General features: G+C 40.3%; 1 protein-coding gene across 1 annotated transcript in view; it reads left to right on the plus strand.

Annotated features, from left to right (window-relative positions):
* Positions 1 to 25290, plus strand: part of GRID1 (glutamate ionotropic receptor delta type subunit 1) — a 666253-nt gene that overhangs the window by 464675 nt on the left and 176288 nt on the right. Inside the window, exon 8 of the mRNA XM_060033707.1 lies at positions 185 to 304. Within this exon, the coding sequence (XP_059889690.1) occupies positions 185 to 304 (120 nt within the window). The remainder of the gene's footprint in view (positions 1 to 184; positions 305 to 25290) is intronic.

Below are 25290 nucleotides of genomic sequence, written 5' to 3' on the forward strand. Positions count from 1 at the left end.
CCTGGGAAGTGTTGAGCCTGCTCCGAGGCCCCAGGGCCGCCAGCACCTCTTGCCTTATTATAGTGCATCCATTGTTTCTCAGACGTTGGCGACCACTTCCTTTCTCTTCCTTCCCTTTGGGGTTCCATCCCCTACCCGTCCACTTTTGCCCTACCCTCTCATGGTTTTTCCTTCTCTCTCGCAGGGCCACATCACTGGTCTCACAGGGGTGATGGAGTTTCGGGAAGACAGCTCGAACCCCTACGTGCAGTTTGAAATCCTGGGCACGACCTACAGCGAGACCTTTGGCAAAGACATGCGGAAGGTAAGCCTCGGGGCGCTCACCTCCTGCTTTTCCTACTGCCGTGCGTTGGGCCTGTGTTCCAAGCAGATGTTAACCGGCACGAAAGTCCCCTCTCCAGTCTTTCTCTGCAGATGCTGCTGTTGATGCTGGTGTTCGTGTGACATGGTGGGGAGGAGGCTCCAAGGGGTTTCGGACAGAAAGTGCCACTGATTCAGCTCTGAGTACAGCAGGGGCGTCTGGTGCCCGTGGGTCCTGCTGCTTGGGCCTGGAGGACCAGCCTGTGGTCCTGGACAAGGCCGGCAAAAGGGGTGATGTGTTTTCCTGGAGTCGCTGGAATCAGCCCAATGCTGGGGACAGGTGTGACCGTTACTAAGGCAGGAGGCAGAGGTTACGGGCAGAGAATGTCCCCGATCCAAGGGTGAGGCAAAGCCGTGGCCAGAAAATGAGCTCCATGGGGTGTGAGAAGCAGGCAGTGCAGGCGTCCGCTGGAGACACAAGTGAGAGACAGGTGAGCCGCAGAGTTCAGGGTGGGCTTCGACTTGCTTTTATCTGTTGCTGATGCAAGTGGCAGGCCTGGGGACTCTTTTCAGTGATACTTTGTCTCTTCCTCCCCCACCCCATGGTGGGGGGCGTTCAGAATTGAGGTCTGGCGAGGTGGCCTTTACCCAGAGTTGGGACTCCCCAAATTGAAGGGGAGGCCTGTGAAGTCAAGAGTCGAATAAGGTGTTAGGGCCAAGAGGTCAGTGTGGCAAGCAAGGGGATGGAACAGTTATCCAGCAAGCGACCTCAGATGCGGTGCTTATGAGCCGGTGTGGAGCCAATAGCGGGGGTGCAGGTAAGGGCAGTTGCTGGCTCTCCAGGGATGCTCTCCCACAAGTGGCCTGCACAGGAAGACCACGTGCTTGTTGGAGCCAGAGATGGGAGCACCCATGATGTAAAGGGGTCACAGGGCTCCGTGTAATCAGGAAAGCACTAAAGCATGAGCTGGTTGGCATAGACTCAGGCAGAGGCTCCTGCAGTCACACGCACACACACACACACACATTTCTATACATCTGAGGGGGAGACATCTCTACTAATGATAGTGCCCTGGAGATGAAGCGCATGGTGAGTTCTCAGCAGGTGGGATAAGCCTCTAATAGAGAGCCCTCTAGCCTGGCCTCTAGCATTGGCTGGGGGCGGCAGAGGGGCAGGAAGGGGTTGCATGATGTTGGGGTACTGAGAATCTGGATGAAGGCATTCTCTGGCTGTGCTCCTTGAGGACCAGATGGAAGGATGCATGTGTGAAGTCGTGGAGGGTGTGAGAGCTGGAAAGCACGGGGGGAGCTCTCATCAGTTAGAACACGGGGAGGAGGCCTGGCTTGCTAGGGAGAGGCTGGGTTGGCTGGGGGGTCCATTTGTGATGTGGGGATGGTGGACTTTCAGCCCGTTCCGTGACAGAAAGTATAGTCATGAGTTGGTCAAATAATAAGAAGTTCAATAATTGGTTGTGAGGCAATGGTGACACCCAAGCTTTGATGACATTTGGGAGCTCGGAAGATTGATTGTGGCATCAGAAAGGGGGTTAGTGACTATGGTGTGAAACCTTGGGAAGCCAGGGTGTGGCCTGCAATGTCAGGGGTGTCAGAGATGACCTGTGATGTCTGTTAGGGATGCCCAAAGCTCTGAGGTTTGGTGGGTGGGAGCCTGGGGATGGGTGGTCAGCGTTGGTCTGGGTCATTCATGGCCACAGTAGAAACTCGCTTATGTTGGGACTCCCACCTGGCAAGGAGAAACCAGGACCAGGGAGCCCTTTCAGTCAATCTGGTATGAAAGGAGCTGCCTGCCTCAGTGACCATTCATATTTGCCACAGTACTTGTCTTCATCCCCAAGTCTTCCTCTGAGATCCTAGAAAATCAGACCCTGCCTGCTGGCTCCTTTGCTACCCCCCTCCACTTTCTTTTAGCTCAGCTCTAACCCCAAGGTCTCCCCACTGGGTGGGAATGTTGGCTGTAGGGCTCCCCGCCTCGTCTTAGGCAGCCGACTGGGGTCATGTTGGCCACTCCAGGTGCCTGAGAGAGGGGAGGTACTGTGTCCTCCACTTCCCATTTCAGGTGTCTGGGCCTTCCGTGTTGCCATGGCAACGCTCCTTCAATACCCTGAAGCCAATGGGAGCTTGAATCTCTCGGTATAAGGAGCTGCTGAGCAGGAGGTCTGAATGTGATTGAGTTGGAAGGGAAGCTGATTTTCAAGTGGGCTTTATTTTTAAATGTAATCTTTTGTCATTTTAAAATCTGCCCTTAATAACTGCATATCCCAGTTGTTATCTGTCTGCCTGGCAGCTTATCTCTGTTAAGGAGAAGTTATCTGGAAAGCAGGGAATGGGATTTACCATAGCAAATGTTTGCTATTCAGGCCCAGGGTGCCTTAAAGCAAGGCCTGTGGGGGTTCAGGATGAAGCAAGGAGAGCGCATTGGGACAGAGTGGCACGGGTCTAGGGGAGCATGTAAAGGCAGAGTCGAGCTGTGGTTCCTGGTGGAAGATGGGGATGGGAGGGGTAGGGCTGGGAAATTGGGGCAACCTAAAAATAAAGTTGAGGGTGGGCAGCAGATGTGATGGTAGGGTTAGGGTTCAGAGACACACAAAAGGCAGTGCAAAGATCAGTCATCCTTAGGAGGCAAGGGCAGCTCTGAGGAGGGCCCCTCAGCTGCATCTCTCTGTGGCTAGAGGAGCCAACTGCACTGACGGTAGGGTCCTCTCATGGTGGAGCAGTGTCAGGGGGTCCCTGAAAAGATGACAGGTATCAATATAGGAATATATCCTCTATCTATCTGTACTGGAAAACAACAACAGTAAACGAACACGGACACAAAAACAAAAGCCAAGTAGTTTCTTTAAGATTTAAACCTAGAGGAATTGTTTAAATTAGGGAGCAAATGGATGTTTTCTTAAAGTGAATACCCTGGAGGGAACTCTCAGGGAGGGTGAGTCACCCAGACAGTTTAGGTTAAGTGCCATCAAGAGGCTGTAGATTACTCAGCCCTTCCAGAGGATGGAAGGAGTGGGTGAGCGCCTTTCACTGCAGGGTGCTGGACAAATACTTACTAAATTATCTCATCCAGGAAGCCCATTCTTGTTGAGGGAGTGTGGGATGGCAAAATCAAAGGTCCATGTCACCCTCTTGCTGTGTAACTCCAGGCAAAATATTAATCGTCTTTGTGTTCCGCTTGGAGCTCCCTGGCATGGGTGATTACCAAGCAACCCCTCCAGGGGCAGGCTTTGCTGGAAAGTCTTGTCCGACTCCCACAGGACTTGCCTTAATGTTTGTTCCTGTTGGAGCCCTACACTTTTCTCTTTGGCTTTCTCTTTGTTCGGACGGAAGTCTCCAAAGGAGGGTCCCATGGGTTCGTCCTTGCAAACGTCCTCAGCTCATGACATGACCTGGGATGGGATTGGTGGAGACCACCTGTAGGAAAGTGTCCAACGGTGGGGGCAGGGAACATTGTTTAAAGCACAGGACAAGAGGGAGCCGAGGAGGGACCACTGAGCACCTGCTGTGGACAAGGATGCATCACAGTACGTTGTCTCCCTGACTTGGGGGCCTTTGTGATGCTCCTAGCTCTGCTCTCCTGAGCTTTTGCAGCCACTTCCTTTTTGTGAATTTTCATGTTCTCAGATGGAAGGTGCAAACAGTAGGAACCTCGTGGTCACCCAGAGTCATGACCCTCATGCAGCACTTGGCAGCGAGCGCTCTCCCGTGTGGCCTGGGCCATCAGCTTCGGGCGGCTGGAGCTGTACACCTTCTCTGAGTTATCTACCCCAGATCCCACAAGAGCAGAGAGGCACAGGGAGGCTTAGAGCATGGCTTTCTGCCTGCAGGTGCCCTGGATAGGCAGCTCCTCTCCACACCCGTGTGCCAAAGCCTGAGGCCAGAGACAGGAGCAGGGCTCTGCATGGTGGGCAGTGCCCATCCCCCCTTCCATGCCTGGGGGCAGATTCCACTCCTTGTAAGACCAAGGGCTGAGAGGGAGCTGGGGGCTTCACCTCTGATGAGATTTTGTTTTCAGGACTGTTTTGATATGATGAATGGAAGAAGGAAAACATGGTTATAGTCTTCTCCACAAGCATGACTTGCCTGGAATGTAACGTGAGCCACAGCCCAGCAGAAACATTCTTCCATGACATGATTGCTGAGAATGTCTGCCCTTCTCTGTCCTAAAGATTTCCATTGTGGGGGAATCATTCCTTTCCACTAACGAGGTTCCCTGGTACAGTGAAACTCTGGGAAAATTGCCAGATGCCTGAAGGCCCTTTGAACCTCATTTCCCATGGGCACCATCCACCTAATTCACTAGCTCAGTGGAGGTTAGCCTGTCTCCTTGGGCAGAAGGGTGGGGAAGTGGGCGGGAAGCATCTGGAAAGCCCGTGAAGCTGCTTTATGCGTTGACATTCCTGGACAAAGGACACACTGGTGTGATGAGAGAGAGAAAGGGACTATTTGATGCTCCTTTCCATAGAGTAGAATTGAGTTAGGACCAAGAGACTAAGAAAGGATTTAGCCCAGTGGTTTTCCAGCTTTTCTCTAGTCCTAGAAAATCTGTTGCAGCAGTACCTTACTGCAACCCAAATATATTAAGCCGTCATGGAAGCGGACATGCCGTGGTTACGATGGTGGGGAATTGGGGCAGGGGGTCTCGAGCTTCACCCAATCGGTCTCCCTGGTCCCCAGCCTCTCCATGGTGTTCTGTGCAGCTCCAGTTGGGAAACTGAGGCCCAGAGCCTGGAGAGACTCAGTTAGGTGGTACCAACAAGCAGGTGGCTGCGCTGGGGCTGGAAGCCAGGTTTCCTGGGGTGGGTATGGGGGTATGTGTGGCAAAGGGCCTGGAACATCATTTCTGAATTTAGGATGATGCGGTTCTGTGACTCCCTCACTCCCCTCAGCCTGTTTTCCGCTGCTGCCCACCTCACTCCCCCAGCCAGCGTTAGGGCCCCACAGTCCCTTCCCATTGCTCTAGAGCCTGCTAACATGAAGTTCCACCAGTGCCACTGGCTTAGCCTCCCTGTTCCAGCAGTCACCCAGGGAGATGGGAGGCCTTCCTTCTCCTTTACTAGTTTAAGACGTTTCTTCTGTCTTCTCTGTCAATTTTGATTCTTCATAAAAGCTGGCTTTGGACAGGAATCAAATGGCTCTCTTGATGTCGTGGCCCCGGCAGGGCCTTGTGGCTGCTCTGAAAATAATTCACAGAGTAATAATTGCTCATCGTGGAGTGATTGTCATGCTATAGGACCCCAGCCCTCCCCGGGCTTGGAAATACATCATTAACATTCTTACCCAGGTCTGCTGCACTGTGTTACAAATTGTCCCACAGTCTCAGGGTCCAGGAGCTCTAAGCAGTGAGGCCAGGAGGAAAGGGTATCAGCCAGTGGACAAGAGAGCTCTGTAATGAAGCAGGAGCTGCCTCTTAGAGCCCAGGTGGGATCCTTTACCTGGTGGCTCCCGCCGCAGTGCCAGGAGCCTCGCAGTGGGTTCAGTAATGGGGAGGGGCGGTGGGCAGTGAGCGGTGGTGGGGCTGGGAGGAGGCAGCCTGAGAATTGTGCAGTGTCTCTATTAAGCTGCTCTGACAGAGACTCCGGCCATGCACAGGGAGTCACAGAAGAGAAATAAACTTCAGTCTCTTCATGGATTAGCATTCCTGCAGCGTATTTCCCAAGTAAAATGTCAACCCTTCCAAACCCTTGTGCAGAACCGCTTTGGATAGAACTGAGACCCCAAACAAACACTGCTGCTTCATCTGAGTAAAGGGATAAGGAAAAGATACGATTAAATATTTCATTTTAAGTGACATCTCTTCGTTTTGAAGATAGCATTGATACATGCTCATTTAGGGTAGAATATTTAGAAAATACAGATAAATGAAAAGAAGAATATAAAAGTCAGCTATAATCTCTGAACCAAGAAGTAGATACTGTTAGCATTTCTGGTGCATTTTACTTATTGTTATTTTTTTCTTCTTCCCATCACCCTGCACATAGAGATAGTAATATGTATGCATATCAAGTTGCTATTTACTGTACATGAATTTTATATCCTGACTTCTCCACTTAATTCTGTCTTGGGAGTATTTTCTCACTTCTTTAACTATTCTTTACAACTATTTTTAATGGAAACACATTACTCAACTTATAGGGAGCCATCGTTAATTTTATCTTTCCATATGATGTATCTTTAGGCATTTTCACTGTATTATTATAGAATAGTATTGTGACAGATATCCAAAATACATATACTTTTATTACATCTATATTTCTTTAACTTTTTTTTAGTAAGTGGAATTACAAAGCCACCGATAATAATTTTAGGTTCTTGATGTACTTGATACATACATATTTTCAAATTGATTATAGAAAGATTTAATAATTTACACATCCATCAGTAATATGTGGAAGTCTCTGTTATATCCTATACTCAAAAATTGAGTGATATATTAAACATTTTTGCTAATTCGGTAACAGTATGAAAAAATGCTACTAAATTTGCATTTTGGGGAGATTGTACATTTAAGAATGTGATCATTCGTTATATATATTTCACATTTTGTAAATTATACCTCAGGTCCTTTGCTTTTTTATATCAGGAATGAAATTTTTCTTGTCAACTCATATAACCTGTCTTTTGGAAGGGAATTGATAGTTATTTGTGTCAAATATGTTGTTCCCATATATCCTTTGCTTGCTTGCCTATTTATTTATTTATTTATGGCTGTGTTGGGTCTTCGTTGCTGCACACAGGCTTTCTCTAGTTGCAGCGAGCGAGGGTGCCCAACTCTTTGTTGCGGTGCACGGGCTTCTCATTGCAGTGGCTTCTCTTGTAGCAGAGCACAGGCTCTAGGTGCGCGGGCCTCAGTAGTTGTGGCTCGTGGGCTCTACAGCGTAGGCTCAGTAGTTTTGGTGCACAGGCTTTGTTTGCAAAGTAGATACTCTTCATCCATACTTTCTTCTAGTATTTTTATGGTTTGATTTTATTTCAGTGAAATCTGCCATCTACTTGGGATTAGATTTGGGGTAAACTGTGAGGTTATGGCCTATCTTTTACATTTTTCAGTACTGGCTCCTTCTGTCATTTATCCAGTAATCCTTCCTTTGCCCCATGGACTTGAATGTCATATTTATCATATGTTCTACTAAATTTTATGTATTTCCTCAGTGATTTTTTAAAAATTCTAAGACTCTTTTCTCTCTTTTCTTCCTCTGCTTAAATATAATTCATCTTTGTATATTATTAGAATGTGCTTGTCTGCAAGTAACAATGCTCACTTTGAGTGGCTTAAGGAATAAGGAAGACTTATTATCTCACATGAAAAGAGGCCTGGAGCTAGGGTGGCTCCAGGGTTGGCCACTTCAGACAATCAGTGCCCAGACCAAAGGCTCTGGTCTTTTTCATCTTTCTTCTTGGCTCTCCACAGGGCGGAGTCTGAGCTCTCCTCATAGTTTTAGGATGGCTGTGGCAGTTCCAACTGCCATACCCAGAAGGACAGCAGCACAGGGAAGAAGAGGGTATTCTTTTCTGTGTTTCCTTTTTATAGGTGGGGAGAACTTTCCCAGGAGTTGGCCCTGGCTTTCTGTCTTTATCTAATGGTTGTTTTGCTTTTTTGTTATTGCAGTTGAAGTTTTCCATCTAGATGCATATGTGACCGTGACCAATAGTTTCTCTCTCGGGTGCTTGTGTCCAACTTGTATTAGGGTTTACTCCCTTCATGATGTCGATGAGGAACTGCTCATTCTTTTACCCTTGTATGTACAGAGTGAAAGTTGGAAAAAAATTCAACTGTAAAATTATCTGGGCTAGATGTTGGTCTTGGAGCTATTACTTCGATATCTTGAAAAATTTCTTTTCTGGTTCCTACATTTCCTCGAGTCATTTTTAGTAACCTGCTGTACAGAAAATCTTAGGAAACACTGGCATTTTCAAATGTTTCATTAAAGCTCGATATAGTATTTGCAAATAATTTAAAAATATCTGCCTGTTGAAATATCTTTCTCTTCATTGATACTATTGTGTTTTTGTGTTGTCTTCCTTTATTTCTTGATTAGACTTGACCGAAGTTTTTTAAGTTGATTTCTTCAAAGAACCAGTTCTGATTTATTTAATCAATTTTGTTGCATTTTATGTTACTCTAATTAATTTGTTTGTTTTTCCTTCGTCTCCCTGCTGCTAGTATTCGTTTCATCGTTAATTTTTAAACTTAATGATATGAAGTGTTAGATATATTTTTTTTATTCTTTCCAGTTTTGGAATGTTCTTGTTTTATTCTCAATACAGTTGTGGCTGAATCCTAGTGGTTTTTCTAACGTAAACTGAAGTGTAACACTCATATAGAAAAGTGCCTAAATCATGAGTAAATCACAGTGAATTTTCTGAACACACCCATGCAATCAACACCTACAACAAGAAACAGAACATCACCAGTGTCCCCAGAGGGCTCCCTCATGCCCCCTTCTGGTCATTACACTCCTGAGCGGAAACACTACTGACGTCTAACGCACTTATTCTGACCTCTTTTGTAACGGCCTTCTTTTGCTTAACATCAGGTTTGTGAGATTTACTATTATTATCATCGTATATAGTTTTAGTTCATTCATTTTATTGTGTTTTAAAATATAGGTTTTATTATTCAGGTATGGTGAGGCCAACAGGTCAGGAGATCCCTGCTATTGAAAAGATAGTTTGTTACAATTCCTAAGAGAAGGGGGCACACCACACCATACAGGGCCACATGGGGACGCACCAGCCTCAGTCAGGAGGCAGAAGCAGTAGGGTAAAATGTGAACAAGAGCCTTTATTGTGGTTTGTAGGAAGGAATGGGCAGAAAAGATAGACTTGGCTATTTTTGGCCCTTTGCATTTTCTTATAAATTTAGGATTTCGACTGAAATTGCATGGACTCTAGATCAATTTAGGGAGAATTAACATCTTACTAATATGCTAATCCAACTCATGAACATAGTATCCCCTGAATTTACTTAGGTCTTTAATTTCTCTCAAGAGAGCTTTGCAACTTTCACTGTAGAGATTATGAATAATCTTTGTTTGATTTTTGCCCCCAGATATTGACATTTATGATAATATATATAGTATATATTAAATTTATTTTTCTACTTGTTCATTGTGTGTATATAGAAATATAGTTGGTTTGTATATGAAACTTGTTTCTAGTGAACTCTAGTTATTGATTTATTCTAATAGTTTGCCTGAAGATTCTTGAAGATTTTCTATACACACAATCATATCATCTATGAAAAATGAGAGTTCTTTTTCTTCTTAAATTTTTATGCCCTTTATTCCTTTCTCTTTACTGATTGCACTACTTAGGGTCATTAATTTAAGTTGTATAGATGTAATGATAGTGGGTATCCTTATCTTGTTCTTAATCTCAGGATAACTTTTTATAATGCACCATTTTTTAAAAAGATATTTATTTTATTTATTTATTTGGCTGTGTCGGGTCTTAGTTGCTGCACGCGTGTCCTTCGTTGCGGCTTCTCTCTAGTAGTGGTGCGTGGGCTCCAGAGCACTTGGGCTTAGTAGCCCCGCTGCATGTGGTATCTTAGTTCCCCGACCAGGGATTGAACCCGCGTCTCCTGCATTGGAAGGTGGGTTCTTTTTTTTTTTTTTAATTAATTAATTTTTATTTTTGGCTGCACTGGGTCTTCGTTGCTGCACGTGGGCTTTCTTTAGTTGTGGCGAGCAGGGGTTACTCTTCATTGTGGTGCGTGGGCTTCTCATTGCAGTGGCTTCTTGTTGTGGAACATGGGTTCTAGGCGCAGGGACTTCAGTAATTGTGGCACGTGGGCTCAATAGTTGTGGCTCGCGGGCTCTAGAGCGCAGGCACAGTAGTTGTGGTGCACAGGCTTAGTTGCTTCGCAGCATGTGGGATCTTCCTGGAACAGGGCACGAACCCATGTCCCCTGCATTGGCAGGTGGATTCTTAACCACTGCGCCACCAGGGAAGTCCCAGGAAGGCAGATTCTTAACCACTGGACTACCAGGGAAGTCCCAATGTGCTTGGTAAGTGTTCTTTTTTCAGACTGAGAAAATTCCCTTGAACTTCTAGTTTGCTAACAACTTTGTCAAAAGGGGTATTAGTGAAAGGTATTTTTACATTTAGTCAAAGACTCTTTTACATCTATTGAGATAATTATATAACTTATATTTTCACTTTTTACTCTTAATGCAGTAAATTGCATTGATTTATTGTTTTCCTTTTTGATGCTACCTTATTAATTCTCTTTTTTACATTAATACTATACCTTGCTGTTTTGAATATTATTATTTTACAATATGCTCCGGTATTTGGAAAGGTTGGTACCTCCTAATTTCTCTTCCTTTTCGTAATATTCTTTTTTTAAGTTAAACTTTTATTTTGAGATTAATGTAGATCCACATTCAGTTGTAATAAATAATACAGAGAGATCCCAAGATCCAATATACCCTTTATTGTTTCTTCCAGTGGTAGACATTGATCCAGTGCCTGAATCTGACTCACTTTCAGATTTCCTCAGTTTCATTTGTGTGTGTGTGGGGGTGTGTGTGTGTGTGTGTTTGCTCTGGGTATTACAATATACATATGCGACTTATCAGTCTATCAGTCAACATTTTACCACTTTGAGTGACATACGGAAATCTTACTTCCATTTGGGTCTCTTTACTTTCTTCACTTTTAAATTTCATTGTCTTGAGTATCAGTGTTATAATTTCTGTTTCAATCATCAAATATGATATATAAAAAACTCATGAGGAGGTCAGTCTATTGTATATTCTCATATTTCTACTCTTTCTGTTGTTCTTTATTATTTCTGATGCTCCAAGAATCCTTTTACCATTTCTTTTCTGTTTAATAAACTTCCTTTAGCCAATATTTAAGGATCAGTCTGTTAGCCACAAATTCTTCTCATTTTCCTTCCTCTGGTAATGCCTTTATTTCTTTTTCATTCCTGAAAGATAGTTTTGCCAGATACAGAATTTGTGGTTGAGAATTCTCCTTTCAGCACTGGAAACGTGTTGTGCCATTTCTCCTGCCCTCCATGGTTTCAGATTAGGAATCTGCTGTCATTTAATTTGGTTTTCTTCTGGCTAGTTTCTCTCTGTGTGCTTTCAAGATTTTTTTTCCTGTGTTTGTTTTTCAGAAGTTGTATTATGATGTATTGTGTTATGGATTTCTTTGAATTTACCCTGTTTGGGCTTCCTAGATTCTTGCATCTCAAAGCTTAAGTCTTTCACTGAATTTGATAAATTGCCGGCCATTATTTATCTGAATACTCCTTCATCCCCACACTCTTTCTCCTCTCTTTCTGGTATTCCAATGAAATTAATGTTAGATATTTTATTATTATTCCACAGGGCCCTGAGGCCCTATTCATTTTTTTTTCAGTCTCATGTTATGTAAATTTTATTGTTCTGTTAGCCAGTTTACTGATTCTATCCTCTGTCCTTTTAACTCTAAAATAATCCCATCCAGTGAGTTTTTTATTTTTGTTAATTTGCAGTTCCATAATTTCCATTTAGTTCTATTTTATACTTTCTCTTTGCTGAGATTTTCTATTTTTTCATTTGTTTCAAGAGAGTTTGTAATTGCTTGTTGAAGCATTTTTATAATGAAATTAAAATCCTTATCAGATAATTCTAACATCTGATTGTCTTGTCTTTGCATCAGTTGATTGTCTTTTCTTTTTTTAAATCCGAGTTGTGATTTTCCTGGTTCTTGATATGATGCGTAATTTTTTTTAATAAATTTATTTATTTTGGCCTTTCTCACCTTCTGAGATGGCCCACACTCTGTGGAGTGTGTTTCTCTATAAATAAATCCGCTTGTTACCTATCACTTTGTCTCTCACTGAATTCCTTCTGCAATGAGACATCAAGAAGCTGAGCTTCATTAAGTCCTGAAACCAGGTGCTGACCCTTTATTCCCAACTTACAGCTACACCAACTCCCGCTCATCGTCAACACCACTGGGGACGTCTTCTGAGCCGTTTCTTTGTGAGAACTTTTTGTGCACTAACACCTGTTTGGGAGACTACCTTGGAACGGATAGCATCTAAAATCATACTGAAACCCCCACCAGGTGGGAGAAGTTAATTGTATGCTGCCCACAAGCACGTAGACCCCAGACCGGTTGGAACCAGAAAGCTGATGATGCTAACTCCTGCTTACCTCCCCACCAACCAGTTAGAAGAACGTCCACCAGCTGATCATGCCCTTCTCTTTGAACCATTACTATAAAACTCCTCACTACCCCCTCCAGGTTGGGACATACAGTTTTGAGGGCATGGGCCCGCTGTGGCCCCCTTTGCCTGGCAAAGCAATAAAGCTATTCTTTTCTACTTCACCCCCCAAAAAAGTTTTTTTTTAAATTTTATTTATTTATTTTTGGCTGTGTTGGGTCTTCGTTGCTGTGCTCAGGCTTTCTCTAGCTGTGGAGAGCGGGGGCTACTCTTTGTTGCGGTGCGCGGCCTTATCGTTGCAGTGGCTTCTGTTGTTGTGGAGCACAGGCTCTAGGGTGCATGGGCTTCAGTAGTTGCAGCACGCGGGCTCAGTAGTTGTGGCTTGCAGGCTCTAGAGTGCAGGCTCAGTAGTTGTGGCACACGGGCTTAGTTGCTCCGCAGCATGTGGGATCTTCCTGGACCAGGGCTTGAACCCATGTCCCTTGCAGTGGCAAGCAGATTCTTAACCACTGTGCCTCCAGGGAAGCCTGAGTAATTACTATTATATACTGAACCTCATGGTAATTATCTTAGGAAACTGTGTTCTATTTAATTGTTTTGTTTTAGTAGGGATTTATCCTGTTTAGTTTAAGCATACATGTCTGGCCTATTTTTGTCTGCTGTGCTTACAATGACTACTTAATTTTAAGAGCTGGTGCTATTTTGTGCTGCTGACTTGGTCTGCTTGGTTTACCTGGTGCCATTGGGCTCCTATAGCTCCCTCTTCATGCTTCCTGAGGAAGGTGAAGGGGTTTCTCCAGGATGGACCCCACCTGGTACCTCTGGTTGAAGGAAGAGAATCTCTGGCCTGTGAAGATGAGGAGCACTTCCCAGGCTGGGCACCTGAGGCCAGACCACCCTGCCTGTGAGGAATGGAAAGCACTTCCCTGGCTGAGGCCAGGTTGTGGCAGGATGTACCTTGCTAAGGCCACCTGGTGGCTCTCGGTGATGGAGGGCATTCTCAGGCCTATGGGGAAAAAGAGGCTTCATGTACTGAGCACTTGCCATGGTGGAATCTCCCTTGTTGGTCCTGCCAAGCTGCCTCAGTGTCTCTTGGTAGGGGAACAGAGTCTTGTGCCCACAGCAGCAAAAGGAATGCCTGGGCTATATGCGTGTGGTGAGACCCCCTTCCTAGTGCTGCCCAGCTGCCTGGTGTCTTTTGGTGGATCAGGCCAGTGCTCAGGCTGGTGCAAAAGGAGAGTAGTTTCTAGACCGGGCCATTTGTTGCCAGACAGGTTCCTGATGGATCTCCCTTTCCAGTGTTTTGGGCTGCGCTGGCTGGGCAAGAATGAGCCTACATGGGCCACCTTCTGTTGCTAGATTGTAGTTCCCAGTTCAAGGCTTTGCTTTCTTCTGTTGGTTGGGGACCATAGGGCACTCTGTCACTCTGCTGTTCCTACAGTCTTGGGTTCTTTGACCAGTTTGCCCCCTTTCCATCTTTCAAAGTTCTCCTTTGGTTGCCTCTTGCATTATTTCCAGGGTGTATAGTTGTAGTTAACAGGGAGGAGGAGGGAGAAATGAGTCTGCACTATCTTGTTCAGAAACTTTCACTTTGATTGATTTTTGAAAGTTAAGCAATTTTTCATTGCTCAGATAAGCCCTGCTAGGTCATAATTCCTTATCCTTTTTGTATATCACCACATTTAATCTGCTAATATTTTGTTGATAATTTCTTTAAGTTCATGGAGAGTTTGTAATTATCCTGTGTGATAATGTCCTTGTTAGGTTTTAGTATCAAGATTATCAAGGGCTGAGGTTCTTAAAATGAGATACAAAGTGTTTGCCTTGTTTCTGTCTCTGGAAGAACTTGTGCCATGGGTGTAACTTCATTCTTAAATGTTTGGGAGATTACACTATTGAAGCAAACTCATGTTGACCACACATACACATGCAATGAGTATATTTAGATTTATATTGTTTCTTGAGTCAGTTTTGTTAAGTTGTGATTTTTAAGGAATCTCTCCACTTACATTGTGTGAGATATGTTGAAGGGTCTGCCTTGTATTATCTTCCTCTGATGATTGTAATTTTTCCCTCACTCTTAAAATAGAATTCTTACTCTTAGGACACAGCTTCCTGGGGTCTCAGTTGAAAGTGATTGATATTCATCAAGATGTTTACAGTTTGCTGAGCCTAAAGTTTAACATAGCTCAAGCATCCTGAGACTCTGAAATACCTGCTTATTTCTCCATCCTCCTAGCAGGTCAATCATATCCTCGTAGATTCTTTGCGGGCTGGATACATATCCTAGGAGACATTCAAGAAGATGCATGCAATTCTTGCAGAGATATTTTGTACTCTTTCACTGAAGCTCTTCCTCTCTCAGCATGCTTCATAAATTGGTCTCACCTTGGTACCACAAACTGTTGCCTCCACCTACTGAGACTGCTAATCCGTGCTTTTGTTTGATATATATGCAAAATGGATTGAAAAATGTCTTTAGGTAAGAAGATCTAGTGTGACTATTGGGTTCTTCTCATGTTTTTTTCATTATCTCAAATGTAGTCATGTACTGGCTGATATATAAAGGCCTGAAAACAGTTATTCTATACATTTTAATAGGTTTTATAGTTATTTATCATGGTAGGTTCCCTTATTTTTATGATTCTATCACATATTTATTTACATGCCACACTCTTCCTGTTCGAAGCATTGTTTAGTTTAAATGGTTTTGAACTTTAAATAAGGATACCATGTTGTAAATATTCTCCTGGGACTAAATTTTAAATTCAACATTATGTTAATAACGTTTATTCTGTGTAACAAAGTTGTTTAATTTTCATGGGTGTATAATATTTTATTTTCTGAGTATATGATTTATCTATTTCCCTGGACTTGGACACGATTTATTTACAGGTTTTTATTATTATTATTATTATAAACATTACTGTCATTAACACTATTTGACTTATACATGTGCTCATGTACAAGAGTTTCTCTTGACTATGTACAGAGATAGAATTGCTGGGTTGTGAATAATCAACTTAAAAATCAACATATAGTATCATTTTGTTTTCCAGAGTGGTTATATTAACTCATGCCCCCAGTGATGTGTGTGATATTCCACTGATCCATGTCTTCCTTACCCCTTACTATATTTTGGACTTCTTATCTTTGCCAGTCAAGAAAACGATCTTGATTTGCATATCCTTGATCACTGTGAAGTCTGAGTTTTCTTCACATGTTAACTTAGCCTACATTTTTCCTGATAATGTTTATTTCTTTTGCTCATTTTTTGCTCTCTTTATCGCTGATTATTGAATAATTTCTCTCTTTCTCATTGATTAATAAGAGTTCTTCATGTGTTCCTGGAGGTTATAACTTTTTGGTTTCAAGTCATGCAGTTATCTTCATGATTCGTATCATGTTTTATTCCTCCATCTCTTTAAGGTGTCTTTCAAATAATACTGAATTCTAATAAAGCAAGATTTATCTCTCTTTACTTTTAAAATGAGTACTTTTTGTGTCAATCCAAGGTAAAAATATTTTCTTTTATTTTCTAGCAAAAGCTTTAAAAAGAAAACTTTGCTGAGATATAATTTACAAGTAATAGAGTGCACCATTTAACAGCACAATTGGATGAGTAATGTTAAATGTGTTCAGATAATCACCAATCTGTTCAAGGGATAGAATATTTCCATGACTCCTCAAAATTCTCCCATGCCCCTTGGAATTCAGTGCCCCCCTCCACTGTACACAAATGATGACCTGATATCTGTCACTATAGATTAGTTTTATCTATTCTGGCACATTAAAATTCATAGTCATCTTGTATATCAACTTTCTTTTACTAAGCCTAATGTTTTTGAGTTTTTCTATGTTGTTTTGTGTATGAGTGGTTTGTTTCTTTTTATTAATGAATTGTATTTTATTTATTATATGAATATAAGCACAATTTTATGGACATTTAGGTTCTTTCCAGTTTTGGATCATGAATACTAAGAACATTCATATACCATTCCTTACGTGATATGGACTTATGCTTTCATTTCTCTTGAGTAAATTTCTAAGGGCTTGGCGAGTGTGTGTCTAGCTTTACAAGAAATTGACAAAGTGTTCTCCAAATCATCTGCACCATTTTGCAATACCACCAGCAATGTATGAAAGTTCTAGTTGCCCCACATTCTTGCCAACACTTGTTGTGTGTATTAAATTTTTGTCATCCTAGTGGGTGCATAGTAGTACCTCTTTGGGTTTTCAAATTTCTCTTCTATAATAACTAGTGAATGACGTTGCGTACCATTTTGTATGTGTATTTGCAAGTCCTAGTATGTTCTTTTCTGAAATGTCTATTCCAATCTTTTTCCCATTTAAAACATAGGGTTGTGTTTTTTCTTTTATTGAGTTGTATGATTTCTTTAATATTCTAGATATCAATTATTTGTTGGATATATTATTATTAATATTTTCTCCCAGTCCATGGTTTGCCTTTTTATTTCCTTAATGGTGTCTTTCAAAGGTTTTAAGCATTTAATGTTTATGACATCCAATTTATCAAAAATTATTTTATGGTCAGTGCCTTTTGTTTCCTATATATATAAAAAATCTCTGCCTACCACAAAGTTACAAATATTGTCTCCCATGTTTCCTTCTAGAAGTTTTGTAGTTTTAGGTTTTAGTTTTCAGGATCCATTTTGAATTATTATTTTGCATATGGTTTGAGGTAGGCATCAAGGTTATTATTTATTTACATGATATCTAATTGTTGAAATACCTGCCCTAATGAATTACTTTGGGATTTTTTGTTGAAAATCAATTGAGCATGTGTACATGGATCTATTTTCTGGGCTCTGTTTCATTTTTTATACATCTATTTTTATGCTAATACAAATCTTTATTACTGAAACTTTATAGTAAATCTTGAAATCAGGTAATATAAATTCTCCACCTTTGTTTTTCTTGGTGAAAATTATTTTGTCTATTTTAGATCTTTAAAATTTTTAGAATCATATAATTTCTTTCAAATCAGATTGTCAATTTCACAAAATACTTGCTGGGATATTTTTGAGGATTGTTAATTTTTTGACCAATATGGGGTTTATTAGACAATATGTTGGTCAATGACCGATCCCTGTACCAATACTGAACTATTATAATAATAATATAATACATTATAATATAATTATATATAATAATAAATATATGGAATATACTATCTGTTAAGTTGGGTCCCCTCTCCCAATTCTTCTTCAGAAATGGCTTAGCTATTCTTAGTTCTTTATTCTTCCAAGTTCCTTGGGAAATATTGCTAATATGTTGATTAGCATTTCTTTGCTTATATAGATCAGTTTGGGAAAATTGATATCTTTACCATATTATGTCTGTCTTTCCTTGTTCTTGAGTTAACTGTTACTTTTTTTAGTTCTTTAATGACTTTCAGTAATTGTTATAATTTTCTCAATATGGATCTTTCACATATTTTGTTAGATTTATCTGCTATGTTGTTGTAAACGTTCTTTAAAGATATTTTTTTTAATTATTTGGTGTATATACAATTGACTTTATGTTAAATAGATTTTTTAATAACTCATTTGGCTAAATTCATCTCTTATAGCTAAAGATTTTTCTCAAGATCATTTTTGTTTGTTTTATGTACACATAGATATGTAATCTAAAAATAATGACTCATTTTCTCCTTTAAAATCTTTAGGTCTCTTTTTACCTTTCTCTTATTGTATACACGAGAACCTCTAGTATGGTGTTGAATAGATTTGGTAATGATGACCATCCTTTTATCTTTCTGATTTTAAAGTAATTGCTTTACTATTTCCCCATTTAGGATTATGTCAGTTAAATGTACTTTGTAGTTACCTTTCATCAGATTAAAGAACTTTCCTCCTATTCTTATTGTATCATGATTTTCATCATGAATAGATATTGAGTATTAGGAAAAGCTTTTTCTGCCTCTGTGAGGTGAAGATGGGTTTTCTTTGTTAATGTATTTAATCTCATTTATATGCTTTTGTATTTAGTTGTTCAGCATTTGTGTTAGGTATTTTTGTCTGAATATTTTGCATCTATATTTATGAATGAAATGGTCCAGTAAAATTTCCTGCTTGTACTATTTTTGTTTCTTTTGGGATCAAAATTAGAGTGGGTCATGAGTTGAGTTAGGGACTGCTCCTTCTTCTTATAATTTCTGAAAGGACATTTCTTTATAAATTTACTAGAACTTGCTTGGAAAGCTGTCAAGAACTTATTTGTAGAAAAATTTAACTACTGTTTTATTTCTTTTTATTTTTAAAAATTAAAAAATAATTTTACTTTTTATTGGAGCAGAGTTGATTAACAATGTTGTGTTACTTTCAGGTGTACAGCATAGTGATTCAGTTATACATGTATCTATTCTTTTTCAAATTCTTTTCCCATTTAGGTTATTACAGAATATTGAGCAGAGTTCCCTGTGCTATACAGTAGGTCCTTGTTGGTTATCTATTTTAAATATAGTAGTGTGTATGAACTTACGGTAACCAGAGGGGAAGAGTGTGGGGGAGGGATAGATTGGGAGTTTGGGATTGACATGTGTACAAACTACTGCTTTAAAATTTCTTTAAAAGCTATAGGAATTTTTGTGTTTTATTTCTTCTTAAGCCATTTGTATATTAGTTTTAACCAATATGTTTTTTAACTTTTAAAAGTTACTAGCATAAAGGAATTACTAATATTCTCTTATTTTTTAATGTCTGCTATATTGGTAATTATGTCACTTTTTCATTCATAGTATTTGTTTGTACCTTCTCTCTCTCTTTCTTTTTCTGGAAAAATCAATAATCCCAGAAGCCTATTTTGTTATTCTTTCTTTAAAAAAATTCACTTTTATCTCTGTTTGATTCTTTCTGTTTTAAGAAAGCGAAGAAGCCCAGACTTTGTAACCAGATCCTGGCTGCAGCAGTTGCTGGCCATGTGATCTTGTGTAAATCATTTAAACTCTTTTGTCTTTTGGTTTGCACCTTTGCCTATATGGTATGGTTGTTATGATGACTAGATGAGTTACTAATTATAAAACACTTAAAGCAGTGCCTGGCGAATAGTTACATATAAATAATTTTTTTTTTTTTTTTTTTTTTTTTGTGGTATGCGGGCCTCTCACCGTTGTGGCCTCTCCCGTTGCGGAGCACAGGCTCCGGACGCGCAGGCTCAGCGGCCATGGCTCACGGGCCTAGCCACTCCACGGCATGTGGGATCTTCCCAGACCGGGGCACGAACCCATGTCCCCTGCATCGGCAGGCGGACTCTCAACCACTGCGCCACCAGGGAAGCCCTATAAATAATTTTTTAGTTAATAAATATTTTGTTCACTTCTGTTCTTATCTTTATTATCTCCTTTCTTATATGTTTTTGGACTTATTATTATCCTCTTCCTAAATTTTTAGGTCTTGCTGCTCTTCTAATATAAGGATTAGAAGATATAAGTATTCCACAAATTACCACTTTTGCCACATTCTATAAACTTTGCTATGTGGTGGTTGTATTATTAATTAATTTAGTTCTAGGTGGTTTTGAACTATCCACTATGAATTTTTCTATGATCTCTGAGTTATTTAGAATTAATTCATTTTTCTTTCATATACAGGAATCCCTTATTTATCTTTTTGTTATTAACCTCTTAACTTTTGGTCAAGAACATAGTTTATCCATCTTTAGTATGTAACCAGTTGTCCAGTGCATAATTATATGTTCATTAAATCGTGTTGTTCACATCTTCTGTATCTTTGGCGACTGTGTGCTTGACCAATGATTAAGAAAGCTGCTCAGATATAATTACTACATTGCGAGAGTTTTACATTTCTCTTTGCAATTCTATATGTTTGCTTTATACATAGTGAGGCTGATCATTACATACATATATGTTTAGACATATAATAACCTTTTGATTCAACTCTTTGACATTCTTAGTGACTGTCTATATTCTTTATACTTTTTGCCTTAATGTTTACCTTATCTTGTCGCTATTGTTTTTAAAAATTTTTATTAACATAATTTCACACATTTTTTCTCACCCTTTTACTTTTAACCTCTCTGTGTCCTCAGAGCACAATTTGTAAATAACACACAGCAGTTTTTCCCCAAATCATTGATTTTAAACTGGGAATACTATTTACAGTTATAAGAAATTTGAATTTTTCTATGATTTGAAGATTTGATTTAAATTATCCAACTTTTTCTTCATTTTAAAAAGTTTTTTTTTTCCTTTTTCAAATGATAAGAAATGTAGCTGCTCTGTACTATTAACATCTACCATCACCCACATCATCTTGCTATTTCTAGACTTTTCATTTTGGTTAGTTATGGATCTACTTTGTCTTCTCTTTCTGGGGGTGCTTTTAGTGTTTTAAAGACAAAAGGAAGCTTTACAGGTAATTTTTTTCACCCCTACTTCATGAATCTCCAACATCTGCTAGATATGTTCCTTTTTTTATTTGAGTACTTTCTCATGAAGTCTTTTTAAAATGGGACTTTGTATGACAAGCCGAATGAGTCCTTGTATGTCTGACAGTTATTTTATGACATTGGAAAGGCAATTTGGCTGGATATAAAATTCCAGGTCTAATGTACCTTTGTTTCAAACACCTTAAAAAAATATTACTCCACTGTCTCGTGAATCCGGTGTTGCTATTAAGACGTCTGATGTCAAATGATTGTGATGGGTTATTGGCTCTTTCTCTCAGGAAATAGTTTGAATTTTTTCTTTGTTTAGGATATTTTACAATTTCATTATAATATCAATTCTTACATTTTCTTATTTCCCTGTGTTTCATCCTGTGGCACTTTCAATCCAAGTTCATTCATCTTCTTGAAGTCTTGGAAAATTTATCTATAGAGTTACCTCATTTATTTTCTCCTCTGCCATGCCTCACCCACAGACTGCTTTTTGTCTCTTTCTTCCTTCATAATCCTCCTCTGCTTTTCTATGGTACCCAGTGTGGTCCAGGGATGTTTCTACTACTATCCAATACCTTGCATTCTTGTGTTCCAAACAAGGGAACTTAGTATTGCTTCTTGATATTCTATCTGCTTTTGAGAGGAAAGTGACAGGTTGGCATTTAATTATCAGAAATCCCAAAATCAGAGTTAACACATATAAACTATGTGCTTAAATTATTTCAGTGTTCAGCATCATTGCCTTTGTAGCATGATTTGACTATCTTGGTTTCTGAACTCTGTTATTTCTTTCAGGTGGCTGGATTTTATATTCATGCTATTTTTCCAATCTGCTGGATTATATATTTATGCAGTTATTCCAAGTATGTCACTTTTTATTAATTTCTGGACCTTTATATCCAGCAATGCCATTCTTAACCTGGAATCCACTTTTCTTGTGTTATTACATAAGCTGGAGACATTTATTCCTTTTTCTCTGTTTTTAGTGTAAGAAAGGAAAAATCCAAAATAATCTGATTTTAGTCAACATTACTTTTTTTCTGTAAGAATTTGTTGTAATATGTACTCTTTGTTCAATTAAAATATCTATTTAACCAGAAAATGTTTAGATTTATTTGAAATAATTTTGTTTCAAGTACTGTGGTTTCCTTTGATTTACAATTGATTCTTCTAAAATTCATAAAATATACCTGCATTTGTATCTTCATTTGGTTCTGTTAAAGTTTTTGTGTATTTGCAGATTTGTATTTTCTAAGAATCTTCTGTAATTCCGGCCTTGCTCCCCATCCTTGGTCCTCGCCATATGTTTCACCCCTTGCCATTGCTATTTCTGTCATTGCCCTCACATAGCCAGGGAAAGGAGGCGTCATCTCACCAATTCAGTCTTCTCTTTGTCCATTCCAATATAGACTTGAATATTGGGATTAGAAGTTTGGTTCTATTGGCAACGCTTCTTTCCTTAACTCACCAACGCCTCTTAAGCTCAGCTTATTATTTTTCTGTCTCTTCCTGTGACTTCCATCTTAGTCTGTTTTCTTTTAGTTCTTTGTAAGTTTCATTTAAAAAAAAAAAAAGAAATGTCCTCTGAATTATTTTGCAGGTTGTGTTGTTTACCACATTGTGTGTTGTTTTATCCATGGTCACTTTCTCTGGCACTCTAAATATATTACCCAGTGAGCAACTTCAATCCCTGCTGTAGGACTAAGCTTCTTCCTAAATCTGTCTCAGCCCAGTGTGCTTTGCTGGGGGGGGGGGGACTACATTTCCCAGAATTCAGTGTGTCCTTGCCTGTCCCCATACTTCTCCACTTCTTGCTCTGTAGTTCTCTGGAAACTGTTTTTCCTGAATGGATTTAGAACATTTTCTGAAAATATGTTTCAAGGAACAGTAGTTCTTCCAAATATGTATTAGACATTAAGTGAAAAATAAAATTATTCAAATACATTTAAGAAATAGTGAAACAAAACCATAAAGGATTCTTTACTGAATGGACTCTCTGAGGCTTTGATGGCTCTGTAGCTCCTTGTGATGGGGCTAGATGAGGCTCTTTGTGATACATTTTATAAGACTAATGTTCTGCAGATCACCTTTCAAGAACCTTTGCTGTCATATGTTTGGGAAGATGGAAAATTTGTCTAGCTGCCTAGGAGCAGGAACCACATGCTCATGGAATTACTGTGCACTCTTCAGGTTAGCTTAGACCCTGGGTGCCAATCTCAAGAGAAAGCAAGGAAGGGAAAGGGGATGTTAGAATATCTGCCTGTGACATTTTAGAAGGGCCAGGCTGTTCTGTCTTTTGCCAGAAAACATAGGTAGTTATATTTCTCAATCCATATCCATCAACCTTATATTCAATGGAACTTCCCCCAATATTTACAATAGGATGATTGCCAAATTGTCTTCATCTGTTTTTCTTTGATTTAAAAACAATCATTTCTCTGTATTCATAAATATTTTAGTTAGAATTTGGGGGGAAATGTGCCATCTGCCATTTTAAACCAGAGACTTAGGTAAGTAGTGCAAGAGGTTGGTAAATAATCCGCATTGAATTTGCTGTCTCTTTAGGGGCAGGGAAAGCAATCATTTGGAAGCAAGCCAGCTTTACACTTCTCCATGAGCCTTTGACCTCAAGGGCATGGCTGTGTTGTCTCATGATGACAGCAGGCAAATGTAAGGTCTCACCTCTGGCTCAGCTGCCTTTCCTAGCATATGGCTCCATTGGCACCCAGTGGTAAGTACTGGCTGTACCCCAGGCACTTGTTTAGAAGTAAAACTTTGAACTTGCCACTGCTTAATCCCCATCAAAGGTAGCTTGAGAGAAACAATATTTTTAGTAGATTACCTGAAAGCTATTCAATCCGTCAATCCTTTGGACACTCTAAGGTTTATAATCCGAAAATGCTGGCATCAGACAAGCTTCCTCTATTGAGAATTGCTTTCCTCCATGGAGACGCATTTCATCCAATATTTTTGGTGTTATGTCATTGGCTGTCATGGAAGACATGGTTAGAAATACACTTATGAAACTAATTATTGACTTTATTATGAGCCTGATCTTGAAAACATTTGCTGCCTGAAACGTTTTCTCTATGAGCACTGATGCACACAGATTCAGTCTCAGCGATTCTTGTCCTATGCTTGTTCTTGTCCTATGATATTATAAATCATGTAAATGATTAGGTTACTGATCATATTAAGTAGCTAAAATGATGGGTGACAGAGTTGATATTTAAATCATGAGAGAGATTGGTTCAAGATGGTGGAGTAGAAGGATGTGCTCTCACTCCCTCTTGTGAGAGCACCGGAATCACAACTAACTGCTGAACAATCATTGACAGGAAGACACTGGAACTCACTGAAAAAGATACCCCACATCCAAAGACAAAGGAGAAGCTGCAGTGAGATGGTAGGAGGGGTGCAATTATAGTAAAATCAAATCTCATAACCGCTGGGTGGGTGACTCACAAACTGGAGAACAGTTATACTACAGAAGTTCACCCGCTGGAGTGAAGATTCTGAGCCCCACGTCAGGCTTCTCAACCTGGGGGTCTGGCAACGAGAGGAGGAATTCCCAGAGAATCAGACTTCGAAGGCTAGTGGAATTTGATTTCAGGAATTTGACAGGACTGGGGGAAGCAGAGACTCCAGTCTTGGAGGGCACACACGAAGGAGTTTGTGCATCAGGAGCCAGCGGAAGGAGAAGTGGCCCATAGGAGACTGAACCAGAGCTATCTGCTAGTGTTGGAGGGTCTCCTGCACAGTTGGGGGATGGCTGTGGCGCAGTGCGGGGACAGGACACTGGCAGCAGAAGTTCTGGGAAGTACTTCTTGGCGTGAGCCCTCCTGGAGTCCACCATTAGGCACACCAAAGAGCCAGGTAGGCTCCAGCACTCAGTTGCCTCTGGCCAAACAACCAACAGGGAGGGAACCCAGCCCCACCCATTAGCAGACAAGCAGATTAAAGTTTTGCTGCGCTCTGCCCACCAGAGCAACATCCAGGACCAGATGGCGTCACAGGTGAATTCTATCAAACATTTAAAGAAGAGCTAACACCCATCCTTCTCAAACTCTTCCAAAAAATTGCAGAGCAAGGAACACTCCCAAATTCGTTCTACGAGGCCACCATCACCCTGATACCAAAACCGGACAAAGATACTACAAAAAAAGAAAATTACAGGCCAATATCACTGATGAATATACATGCAAAAATACTAGCAAACAGAATCCAACAACACATGAAAAGGATCATATACCATGATCAAGTGGGATTTATCCCAGGGATGCAAGGATTCTTCAGTATACACAAATCAATCAACGTGATACACCATATGAACAAATTGAAGAATAAAAACCATATGATCATCTCAATAGATGCAGAAAAAGCTT

Source organism: Delphinus delphis, chromosome 16, assembly GCF_949987515.2.
Source record: "Delphinus delphis chromosome 16, mDelDel1.2, whole genome shotgun sequence".
In the NCBI taxonomy this organism is placed as follows: domain Eukaryota; kingdom Metazoa; phylum Chordata; class Mammalia; order Artiodactyla; family Delphinidae; genus Delphinus; species Delphinus delphis.